A 12933-nucleotide genomic window follows, 5' to 3' on the forward strand; every position below is an offset into this window, starting at 1 on the left:
AATGTTAGAAGATGAAATGTAAATGAAACTGCAAAATGTACATATTTCCTTTGGAGTGAAAAATTCTATTTTGTAGTTTGATATAATGAACAGCAATTATATTTTATCACAACTATAACTGAATATATTATTTTAACAAAACTGGATAATTTTACATACAGACTTGTTTTGAAATATTCTTTTGAGTAATTGATTTGTATCAAAATTGATGGCTAACAGGTGCACTTCTTGTCCAATCAAACTTCTAATTGTTTATCTGTGCAAGACATTATTTACATAGCAAAGCCAATCATTTTATGTTGAGGCAAAAAAACCATCAATTTATGTTTTAAAAATCACGATTTGTAATACTATTATCAAAAATGAGGTGAGATATATATATTTAATATACCAATGTTGTCTTTCTCTGACAATGCCAAAGACATAATCAAGCCATGACGTCAAACAAAAAGGTGTCAATTTTTTAGTGATTCATTACATTTGATAAGGCTAGAACATCCATGTGTCCATAACTTCATTTTTGTTTGGTATGATTTGTGATGATACAAAAAAACAACGCACGCCTGCGATGTCCCAAAACTATGTTGACACATGTCGCAGAATCTTCAGTAACTGGTGTAGCCACTGTTAGCTTCACACATTGTTGACAACATTGGTGCATGCTGTTGATCAGGCATTGGAAATAACATTTAGGGATAAATTGCCTTTCTGTGAATAATCCCTAAGCCTCTGATTACTGTGCTGTACTCTAGATATTTTGAGTTAATGCCCCGAAACATTTTGCAGTTATATCATAAAATTTTAATGTGTCTGCTGGGGTCTTTGGCATAGATACTACAGAAATGTACCCTGGGTAATATACCCTAACTGAAATCAAACTACATATGGCACGTGTGATAGAGTTTACATGACAACCAAACTGAAAACACTCGTTCCAATCCCAGTGTTACACATATTACCAAGCTATATTTGTGGTATACAGAAAGGAAGATGGGGTGCATTTCTGTTGTACCTGTGCCGACAACGATACCAACAGCCAAAAGGTGATGCAGAGGTGTGATGAGTACTTCTTCGGGGAAACCCATAATCATGGGTATGGCGATGACAGATCAAGAATCATAACCAGGGCAAATCAGATATTCAAGCTCAAAATAGTTCAACCCTGGTAGCTAATGGACAAACTCTGTACAACAAATTATACCAGTGGGTCTATCTATACCTGGAGAGCTTCAAAGCATTTATTTACTAAAGCACAGGCATCCCTTCAGAATGAGCTTCTAGTCTTTGAGTGTAGATGCATGTATTGCAGAGCCGTGAAGATCCAGGGTAAAATTGGTCTTCAGCAACCCATGCTTGTCGTAAAAGGCGACTAATGGGATCGGGTGGTCAGGCTCACTGACTTGGTTGATGCATGTCATCGTATCCCAATTGCGTGGACCGATGCTCCTGATGTCAATGACTGGATTGTCTGGTCCAGACTCGATTATTTACAGACCGCCGTCATATAGCTGGAATATTGCTGAGTGCGGCGTTAAACAACAAACAAACAAGCATGTATTGCATGATGGTCTGCGAAACCACAAACATTCAAATACTGAAATTCAACAAACTTCAAACTCTGAAAATTTCAGTTTATTGAATATTAAAAAAAATCCTTGGATTTGGTGAGTTAACAGTGTGTACCTTTGTCAGATTGGTGGTATGTTTCTTATACATATACAAATCTTGTATATTCTACACAACAATAAACACATTTACATAACAAAATGAAAAGAAAGATTGTTGCATATGCAGGAAGATTGTTTGGGTACAGCATATATGAAATCATTTCGTTATATTGACTGGTGGTGTATTTTTCCCATTAAAAAATTCTACTGTTTTTATTATAAATGTTTCTATAACCTATTTCATCCATTAACATGACAAGAGAGTAGTTTTGCTGTTCACATAGTATAGTTAAATATGCATGAATATATAAATTTTAGTATCCCCTTTATTGATTGTGTACCATTAGATAAACATTCAAAATACATGATTCTATAGAAAACATCCTAGAAACAATTCTTATAGAACATTAACATGACAAAACATAACTACATACTATCTAGACAATCTCACAGGGATGCAAATACAGGTAGTCATGACAATATACTACTCCACTTTTGACAGGGATATTTTTATCATTCTATGATATAAAAAATTATTCTCAATGTCAAGTGAATATTTATATGGAATGACATATCTGATTATCACTATCAAAAGTTGAGAAGTATATCATGGAAATTGCATAGTAACACATGAGATGATTCACTTTTCTTTCCTACATATAACCTTGGAAAACTCATTGTATTGCTAAAAGAGATGGCCATTACTGAAAAGAGATTTCTTTTCCCCATTACCAGCCTAATTATGAGTGTTCTTCCTGACTTCAGAAGTATTGCAAATACCTCTCCATATTGTGTATAACGAGCCATGCTTTGTCATCAATGTCCATGTGATACTACCACACTTAATGTCTGTCAGTACCGGCATCTGATTGGCTAATCTTTAGTTATTCATCCAGTGGTGTATAACTCGCACATGTCTATATCAAGTACTCGAAACCTGACCCTGATCCCCCAGATTAATCTGCAACAAAGTTAACTTAACAAGACATACACAAATAAGACGCATGACAGTGACACGAGAAGCAAATGTACAGTTATCGAAATACACAGCAATGATATTTAAATCCATGTGTGAGGTAGTGCTGACCATGTTACACATACAACCTACAATTGTAGGACCGGACCTGTCAATAGAACTTTACCATATGCAGGGATTTATCTAGAAATGAGATTGAGATATGGCCCTCAATCTGCAACAAACATCAGTAAACATTACGAAATTGGAACTAAACATTTCCCAACTGCAGTAAAGTTATGGCTTTGTAGAGGTAACTTGTATTTCAGTTATAACAGAGCCAGAAATGGTATATGGTTGTTTACTAACTTCTGCATCATGCAAAATTTCAAATTTAAGAAAATACCTAATTCTGGAACATTTTTGTTATTCCCCCCCAACTTACCTGCCAAGGGCACGAAGTTTGAATTCCTAGATAAATCCCTGCAAGGACAAATATTTTTTTACCATATGCACAAATTCTGTACTGTTGAATAATAACAGATTGTACTAATGAAGATTAAATGATCTATCAATAATAGACATAATACAATTATTGAGTAAGTCCGTCATGTTTGAATTGTAGGTAGCTGTGGAACGTATTGAGCAAAATCTTAACCCTTGTCAACTCGAATTAATTTCTCTGATCTTTTCGCTAAAAAACATTTAAGCATTCAATAATATATAACATTATCACATATATTAATATCAAGGGTATATAGTATAAAATACATACAAAGAATCGTGTTGTAAGTTCATTAATTCAGGTATGGTACGTTATTCATGTTAGAATGTCCTGCCATATGAAACATAAACCAATCAGAATTACCTAATATTTTCATTGTCTCACTTCTAGATTTTAGGGGAGATTGAGTACCTAAGTTCTGAAAAGATATCAGTGATATGGCAAGTAAGCTGGGTCAGCAAGAAGCAGCATTAGCTATACTTTCCAAGATGTTTACCCCACTTACCCAGGAGCATGGGCATGGTGCTGACAGACCAAGGATCCAATCTGGGTGAAGCTGGTACTCAAACACCATATCAGAGGATCCTGTGCCAGCAAAGGGAAGCAATCAGGCACCTCAGGCCTCATGTCCAAACTTCAGATGAAGTCAATTCAGACAGTACAAGCACTGCCATACAGTGTTTCCTTGCAGCACTACTGTATTTATAACATGTCCTGTCTTGTATCAAACTTAAGATTCAAGCTTCGGATTGGCTATGACTAGTAAAAACCCACACCGGACAGATGTCTGGCCAATGTGGCGAAAAGGTTGGCATTGTGCCTGTTAGAACATCATTAGAAGGTTTTCGTGAATTATGTCAATTGTTGAAATGGGTCGTATAAATAGGACTACAAAGGGAAGTAACTCTTGTGGCCTACCTTACAGGTAACAAGACATAAGCACAGTACTGTTACACATGACTGTCACCAAGTAGGAATTATGTCTTCAGTGTAAAAATATATTTGTCATGTTTCACTATGGGGTTGTGTGGGATTTGCAAGGTATTATAAGTTGTCAACTGATCCCTCGGGGCATATGGTGTGATGTACCCTGTGTGTAAACTTATGTACCCCTCGCCATCAATACAGACCCGGAATATATGTCTGAACTTTCACTGAGTACAACAATTTGATTCAGCCTATTTGACAGCGAGCAGACGATGCATACGAACCGAGTTACTTCCCTTTACCCAATGCATTCCAATTAAACATTGGTTCATTTCAGCTCAACGATACTAATGCGAGATAAGCAAGTTACCTACCGCTGATTGGGGTATATGAGCCGGCTACATAGGAAATAACTGCCCGCTCCTTAGCCAGTGAGAAGCTAGTATTTTAATGTAAGGTGAGATAAACGTTCTTGTACCTGCTTCTGTCTTGGGGTGTACAAGAGCGTTAAGAACACAAAATTCCATATACCTCACTAATGACATGTCATTCATATTATGACATATGATGGAAGCAAAATTAAGGACTCTCGTTACAGTATACAACTATATCTTAGTATGGGATGAATAATTCCCCTCCCTCAAGCCGCAAAGGCTTTGTTCCATTAGTTTTTCGCCGACTCCAAAACAAAGTGTCAAACTCTGTCTTATTGGTTATTATTGTTTTACTCATAACAACGAACACGATCTAGATATTATTGTTTCACTCATAACAATGAACATGATCTAGATTGAGACTACTGTGTTAAGTGTTAGGAAATAGTTGTATTATCTTTACAACTAGTTAGTATTGTGTATTCATTGTAACAAGTCTTGCATTGCATGACTGTAGCCATGTCCATATGCTTTCCAAAACAGAAACATTTTTCACAAAGGAATATTGGCAAACCAAATTAAATTTGTTGTCAAAACACAAAGTTCTTAATTTGAATCCCAACTATAAGATCATCTTCTACCCAGCTCTTGCTACAACACCGGTCAATGTGAGCAGCAACAGGGACACAAGCTGAAGTTGACAACTGTTTGCTACTTCCCTCACATTACATTACTTTACATCCTCTACATTACTTTACTTCCCTTACATTACTTTACATCCCATACATTACTTTACGTCCCTTTTACATTACTTTACTTCCCTAAATTACTTTACTTCCCTTACCTTACTTTACTTCACTTCCCATACATTACCTTAATTCCCTCACATTACTTTACATCCCCCTTACATTACTTTACATCCCTTACATTTTTTTACACTCATGAAATGTGGCTGAAAAGTGGTTTGGTCCATGAATATGCATGAATTTCGCTTAAAAGCTGAACAAAATATATTTCCATGCCTATTCAAAATCCCCTTTTCAACACTAGTGATGGTGGTGACCTACACCTGATCTTTCATAGTGTCGACAGCTGATCCTTACAGAGCAGCACTACAGCAACATCAAGTATGAACTATTTCAAACTGGCACTCTAAATAGAGAGCACACAAGGGAGATCAAAGTAACTGCCTGACTCATCATGCATCATGCCCCACGAAGGATAGTTCCTCCTAATGCCATTCACATGATCTTGCCATTTTACCAAGTGAAGGAAAAAGTCAAAATTACAGGAAACATGATATATTTAATGAGTACCGCTGCACTTCACGTGTCATGTGTACTACACATACAAAGCATATCTTGATTCATAATTAACAGTACCTTTGCAATGCAATCAAACACGTAAAAATTATTCATTTTTCTGTGGCTACATGGGTGTAGATGAGATGCACCCTACCTAATGGATTTCATAATTGGCTACAACCATTCCAGGATCTCTCTCCCTTCACGCTCACAGCATAAATACCAATGGTAGTAGCCAAGCATTATTTTGGTTCTGTGAAACTGGAATGACAATGTCTTTGGTTTGTGTTTTCTATTCGCAGTTGTGTAATGATGATGTGAGTTAGTCGAGACAACAAGGATGATGGCGACACATACACATAGACCTACAGGGCCACATTTATGCAATAAACTCAGCTCATTACCTGCTTGCATGACATTGCCGTGTACTTGCAGGAGGGAGAGCTAACATAACAACTAGACATTTCTTTAGAACTTTTCTGATCGTCAGCATCTTGATTTTCTCATGCATTTCCCAAATCATGTTTTTTTTTGTTCCATTCCGTTCCTTTCCTCCACTATGCCAACATAGTCGCTAAACATAACCTACTGATTTCACACCCTTTCCCTGGACTCACATTTTCTAAAGTTAATTTTTCTGTTAAAAAAGAAATAGGCATTCCTCATGTTAACCTTAGCAAATCTGACATTAACTTGTAGTGATTTAGAGATGTTCAACTGCCAAGATTGACAGTTAAGTTACAATCAGATCTTTTACTCTAGTAAGATACCTCTTGGTGTGAAGATTAGACAATCAGTTTGCGTCAGATGAACTTTCCAATTAGCTTATCAGCTAATCAGCATCACAGCTTCTCAATTCTTGGAAAAGGGAGCAAAGTTTTCAGGGCATCATGTCTGATTTTGTGTCTCAAAACGAGCAATTTTGAATGGAATACATGAAAGGCAGCACTATTTATGTTGTGGATATATATATACCCTGAGCGCCATGTCGTCTGCACCATCAGGGAATACTATCAATCGTATATATTTGTGTTCTTTTCGTTGAGATAAAAAAATCCCCCAAAAGGGAATAACGAAATTACCAGTTCTGAATGTAAATAATAAAGTCTGTGCTATTACATTGTTGTAGGTATTTTATACACCCTCTTGTTTCTGAGTGCGATGCCATCCATAAAAGGGAGTACAAATAAATGTTGTTTTCTATGGATTTTATTTGGTAAAAAGTATTAAAAATGTTGAATCAGTTGTTAAGGTTGTAAAAAAAAATGATGCTGAATAATGTTGAAAAGTTGACATCTGATTGGCTCAACCCATGGAACTTTCACTTGATTTGGAAGTCAAAGTTATTTTTTTAATGCAGAAAATTAATGTATCAGAGTAAAAATCTGATTTGATGAGATTGGAATAAGATTAAAACTATGACTATGGATACCCAACATCGTAGTAATGGAAGATTACAAAAACAAAATGATTGATGGAAGAGATGTTTACATACACAAGTATAGTGATCTGTGCATTAAAAGCCCAGTAAACATCCACTACTGCTCATGTCTAACACTCTGCCATGAGATCTGTTTCAACCAGATTTTCAAATGATTCATTTGATTTATCAACAAATATAACAACAGGTGCAATATATTAACAATGTGAACTGGTAGCAAGCACGCTTTGGGACCGTATCAACAAGTTTCTAAACATCTGAAAATATAAAATTTCACAGCAAGGTGGTACAAACATGTCAACTCAACAGAGCAACAGGCAGGTGGAATGTTGGAGGCATAGAGCAGTTGTCTGAGGTTTCTCTAGACTATGTACACAATGTCTGAAATGGACCCTCATATGTAAAACTGGACATACGTTACGCTCTCTCATTTATCTCCGATCTGACATGCAATGTGTGGATAATCCATATATACAGACCAGTTATCGGTCTCAACTCAGTATTGTATACATCACTGTACACAACACTGTATTCAACATAGTACTCAATAGAAGGGTGGATGCTTTTGAGTGAGTGACTGTTGAGAGGGGTCGGTGACTGTCAAGAGGGGAGGGTGACTGTCAAGAGGGGTTTGGTGACTGTCAAGAGGGGTTTGGTGACTGTCGTGAGTGGAGGGTGACGAGAGAGGGGAGGGGGACTTGAGAGAGGGGAGGGTGAGGGTGACTGTCGAGAGAGGAGGGTGACTGGTGAGTGAGTGAGCAACTGTGGAGAGGGGAGGGTGACTGGAGAGAGGGGAGGGTGACTGGAGAGAGGGGAGGGTGACTGGAGAGAGGGGAGGGTGACTGTTGAGTGAGCGAGTGAGCAACTGTGGAGAGGGGAGGTGACTGTCGAGATGGGAAGGTGACTGTCGAGAGGTGAGGGTGACTGAGAAGAGGGGAGGGTGGGATTGGGATATTCTGGTGAAGGAGAAGGGTGGATAGTGTGTATTAGCCGTCTGTGTAGGGGAGGTATTGTGAAGAAGACAAGATGACACATAGATGAGGGAGATGGCCATTTAGTTACAGTACCAGCATCCCAATGGCCAGTCAAGATAGCACCCAAACTACACTGTGGCTCCCTGCTATACAAACAAACATCCATCTAACCATCCAAATACACACTCTCCTTTAATATTGCTACTCTGGGTCCTTCAAATGAAACACACATACACATTGTGTAACACACATACATATTGCATGACATACAAGCTGTGCAGAACAGATACAATTCATAACAAACAGATACACTGTGTAACACACAAACAAGCATACCATGTGTTAAAAGTGAGTTTTAACTGGGTACCAAACTGAACCAAGCCACATCTACCCCAGTTAGGGATGAGTGTACGTACACCTTGGGTACACCTCCCTCACAGACTACTGACTATGTTAGTAGGATGTGCCACAAGCAGGTCACAGCATCAGCAGTGTTCCTAGACACTACACAAGTTACCGGTAATCCAGCTTTAAGTTTAATCCAGACCCACACCTCATTTTACCTATTACTTGGTTACAAATTAATTTCTAAAAAACATACAGTCGGTAGTCAAAACAAAATATAAACTGAAAAAAAACACAAAGGTATGGTCAGTCGAGTGAAGTAATGATTTTAAAGTCAAAGAGTCATGTTATTTCTCTGTTGACCTTTTTAAGTTTCCATTACTGAAATTAGTTTGAATTTGCAAGAAGAAAAAAATATAGTTGATATTTGTGATATTTTGGCCAGCAGATTAGTGAACTAAATAATACAACATAAATGGGGAATGCTACCAGTAAAGGTGGACACCTGGTTGGTATTGAGTTAAGAGTGGATTCACAATCTACAATGTCATCACTCCAAAATAACAAAAATAATGAACTGAATAACTTTAAATCTGATGATGTAGTGCCTTGTCAAGTACTGGTAAGTGTTTAGCACAAAATAATTAATCATTCAATCTTCTAAATCTTCTAAACGGTGATCGACCATTTGGTCCCTTAACTGGTAGTTTTTCCCAAATACATAACCCATGTGCTGATGGCGGATGAACTGCTTGCATGCCAACACTTGCACTTGTATTTCCACTTCAGTGTGATCCAGACAGTGATAGGCACTCTGCTCTATGCTGCTTTATTACTATCAACTACTACTATTACTGGTACTCCTGACTGACTGAACTTGTAGTCCGAGATACAGGCCTACCCTACCAGCTAGAACAGCGATAAAGAGGCAGAGAGTCATACAGACTTACTTGCATATATCACACCTAGCATCTGCATCTTCTCACAGTTACATACCATTCACAATGTTTTCAGAAGTAAATATACATTCTTTGTTTGATAGGCATTACTTAGAAGTTGACGGATGACAAGGTAGACACAATTTTAAGGATAACAACATATACATTCATCAAATATTTCTTATTTTTTCCTCAAAATAAGAATTTGCCTGGCCACTTATGAGAGGATATACATGTTATTAATCTAGGATGATATTAAACAATAACTTTCAGCATTTCCACCTTGAACACAAGATGACAGTCATTAAGGAAGGTACCCTATGTGGAAACAGTGCCATCTGTTTCCAACATTGCTTCTTATAACCTTATTGAACTGCTGGATAGAAATGACAAAAATGAATCTATATTACATAAGAAGAAAAATCTCACAAAACTTCAGTCATAAGCTGATTTCCCCTTAGTGGTTCACAGCTTTGTATACACTATGTGCCTACATCACCAATGAACACAAAAGGCCGCTTGTGGAGTAGTCGCTATTGTACGGATGGGACTCAACCTAAAAAAAGTACGAGAATCTGTACTTTACTAAGAAAGTGTTATCCTAAATATAACATTCGTTACATTTGACCACTTTCTAAATGGCATTGTGTATTCATAGCTTTCGACCATGGGAGCCGTGCCAATTTACACTTGTCAGAGGGGTACTCAAAGTACGTGATCTAGACTACCAGTTGTCGGACTTTCATTTTTGTGGAAGCCTCGGTGGCTGAGTGGGTTAGATCGCTGATTTTGTGTGCTGGTGATTAGGTGCCTCACTCTGGCAAGTGTGGGTTCGAATCCCGGACGGGACTCAACCTAAAAAAAGTACGAGAATCTGTACTTTACTAAGAAAGTGTCATCCCAAATATAACATTTGTTACATTCACTATTGTTATTGCTTTAATATCAGGGTTCATGCACGGGGTTGAACTCACTATACTTGTGTGAGATATGCATGGCTTCATGCCACTAGCAAACTAACAATAGACACATGTCACCACTACACCACATCACAGCCCCATGATTTCATGAGTGAGTGAGTTGAGTTTAACGCCGCTTTTAGCAATATTCCAGCAATATGACGGCGGGGGAGAGCAGAAATGGGCTTCACACACTGTACCCATATGGGGAATCAAACCTGGAGCCTCGGCATGGTGAGCGAACACTTTAACACCAGGCTACCCCTCCGCCTCTATGAATTCATGGGTCATGGGGGAAGGTAGTGTGTACAAACCCAAGAAGTACTGATACTGTAGCTGATTATCGCCTGCCCCTCCTCCTAATCCGGTACAGATCGCTATCTAACACTGACTTTGAACTAACCTGCCTTCAAGCAAGGCCAAAACAACACAGATCAGACAAGATTCAGGCTTTCAAAATATTTGGCTTCAAATGAAAAAATATTTTGTCTATTCGATGAGCAACAATTCTTTTCAATATTGGATATTATACACATCAATTTTTGTACAATCCATTGTTTAAGATATTGCTGTTTTCTTGCTTAACATAAACAATATATTTGTATATAAATCTCAACATATGTTACAAGTGTTAACAACATGCCAATCAGTGATGATACTTTGTCACAAGTGAAGTATTGGACTCACAGTGGTGTTGGACACCGTTTGTTGCATGATGAGTGTCTGCTACAGAGGTGTCATGGTGGAGGATGTTTCCTCAGGCATAATCCGTCCAGCCCTCATCAGAGGGCATACATACAACCAGTGCACACTTCAAACAAGACTAGCACCTCAATAACAGTCCGTGGATTTTGTCTTGGACACCTTCCATCACTCCGATATAACACCTGTTGGAACTAGGTCCATCGCCAACACACTGCTCTTTGTAAACAGAGGAACTTATCCTGTTAGTGACCTTTACCTTCCTTCATCCAACCTTGACCTTCCATCACTTGACCTTGACCCTTCCATCATCAGCCCTTGACATTATGAAGATATGTTTCTTAAAATTACAGAAGTCACTGACAGTTGATTTATAAGATGACTTAAGCTTCATCCAACTGGCCTTGACACTGTGTATACAGCTTTTAGTTCAAGTCTTCTATAAAATGTTCTAGAATTGACTTGAGCTATCTATGGTGCACTTTAATAACCCATTCTGCATGTGGGTTGATCCGCAAGAGGCTCATCATCCGAGTGTGGGGATCGAGACAACGTTCACCTGGCAACAAGAAAAGATCTCCTCACTTCATGCACCATTGCTGTCTAGCATGCCTCCTGTCAGGTCTTTGAAAGGCATTTAGAAGTGATACACACAAGGAAGAAAATATATGGATGTCAACTTCTTTATTATTTATTCTTTGCTATGTCCATCCTTTCACCTATCAGTGCTGATTTAGCCCAGTGTCCATTACCAATTACTTATCTGTGATACTTAAGTGTTGGCTTCTATTGTCTATTGCTAATCACCTATCAGTGCTAATCATCTGTTGGCTTCCTTTGTTAGCTTCTACCCTTTGTTATTTTCCACCTTTTGCTATCTTATTAATTGTGTTGTCCTTACATGTACATATATATGCTCTCTGCCTCGTGGCATTCAATCACCTGATGAAGGAGTAAGCATGTACTCCTCGTAATAAAGAAGTTGACATCCATACCGGTATATTCTCTTCTTTATGCCTCCTAATGGTACATGTGAATCTAAGGGGCTTGAGTGTGGTTACTGATCACAGGGGAGTGGGGGGGAGTGGGGGGGGAGTGCGGGTGAGGGTTGTGGTGGGCAGCAGATAATATAAGGGTAACGCTATTTTTCAGGGCATTATCATTTGCAGAAGCCTGAGGTCTTCCATTAACTGCCCGACGAAGGAGGGCGGTTGAAAAGACCTCGGGCTTCTGCAAATGATAATGCCCTTAAAAATAGCGTTAGCATTATTATAGCTAAAATGCTCCTTCGTCGGGCAGTTATTGGAAGTTAATGGAAGACCTCAGGCTTCTGCAAATGATAATGCCCTGAAAAATAGCGTTACCGTTATTATAGCTAAAATGGATAGAATTTGTTATTAAATAAAAAGAAACAACAATATCGGTTTTCAAACATTTACAGCAATCAACATGAATGTCAATGACCCACTTTTACAAAACGTCATAGAACAAACCAGATGACATCCCTATTGAAGGTGATGTCACCTATCCCTATATGTTATGACGTCACCTAACAACGGGCGTGATAATGGCCTGTCGTCAAGAAATATGAGGGCATTATCAAGTTACAGTGGCCCGCTCATTTTCTATAACATGTGGGCAGTTTAATGATAATTCTATCCATTTTAGCTATAATTGTGAATAGAACTTATATGTACAGTTGAACTCCATGGCCCTAAACTCGGGAGTGCTGAATCCCTGGTTGTGTTTAACTCTCAACCCCCACCCCCACCATTTTGAAAACCAAATGTGTAATGTGTGTTGTAGGCAGTAAAACTGACCGAGAGAGGATTGTGATATTTT

At 38.3% G+C, this 12933-nt stretch overlaps 1 protein-coding gene across 2 annotated transcripts in view; it reads right to left on the reverse strand.

Moving 5' to 3' along the window:
- Positions 1-10231: 10231 nt before the first annotated feature.
- LOC124139691 (rho GTPase-activating protein 18-like) overlaps positions 10232-12933 on the reverse strand; it is a 49775-nt gene continuing 47073 nt past the window's right edge. For both annotated transcript variants that reach the window (XM_046506953.2, XM_046506954.2), the window contains exon 18: positions 10232-11650. In XM_046506953.2, the coding sequence (XP_046362909.1) occupies positions 11559-11650 (92 nt within the window). In that variant the 3' untranslated portion in view covers positions 10232-11558. The remainder of the gene's footprint in view (positions 11651-12933) is intronic.

Source organism: Haliotis rufescens, unplaced genomic scaffold, assembly GCF_023055435.1.
Source record: "Haliotis rufescens isolate VD_foot unplaced genomic scaffold, xgHalRufe1.0.p SCAF_1, whole genome shotgun sequence".
Taxonomy (NCBI): domain Eukaryota; kingdom Metazoa; phylum Mollusca; class Gastropoda; order Lepetellida; family Haliotidae; genus Haliotis; species Haliotis rufescens.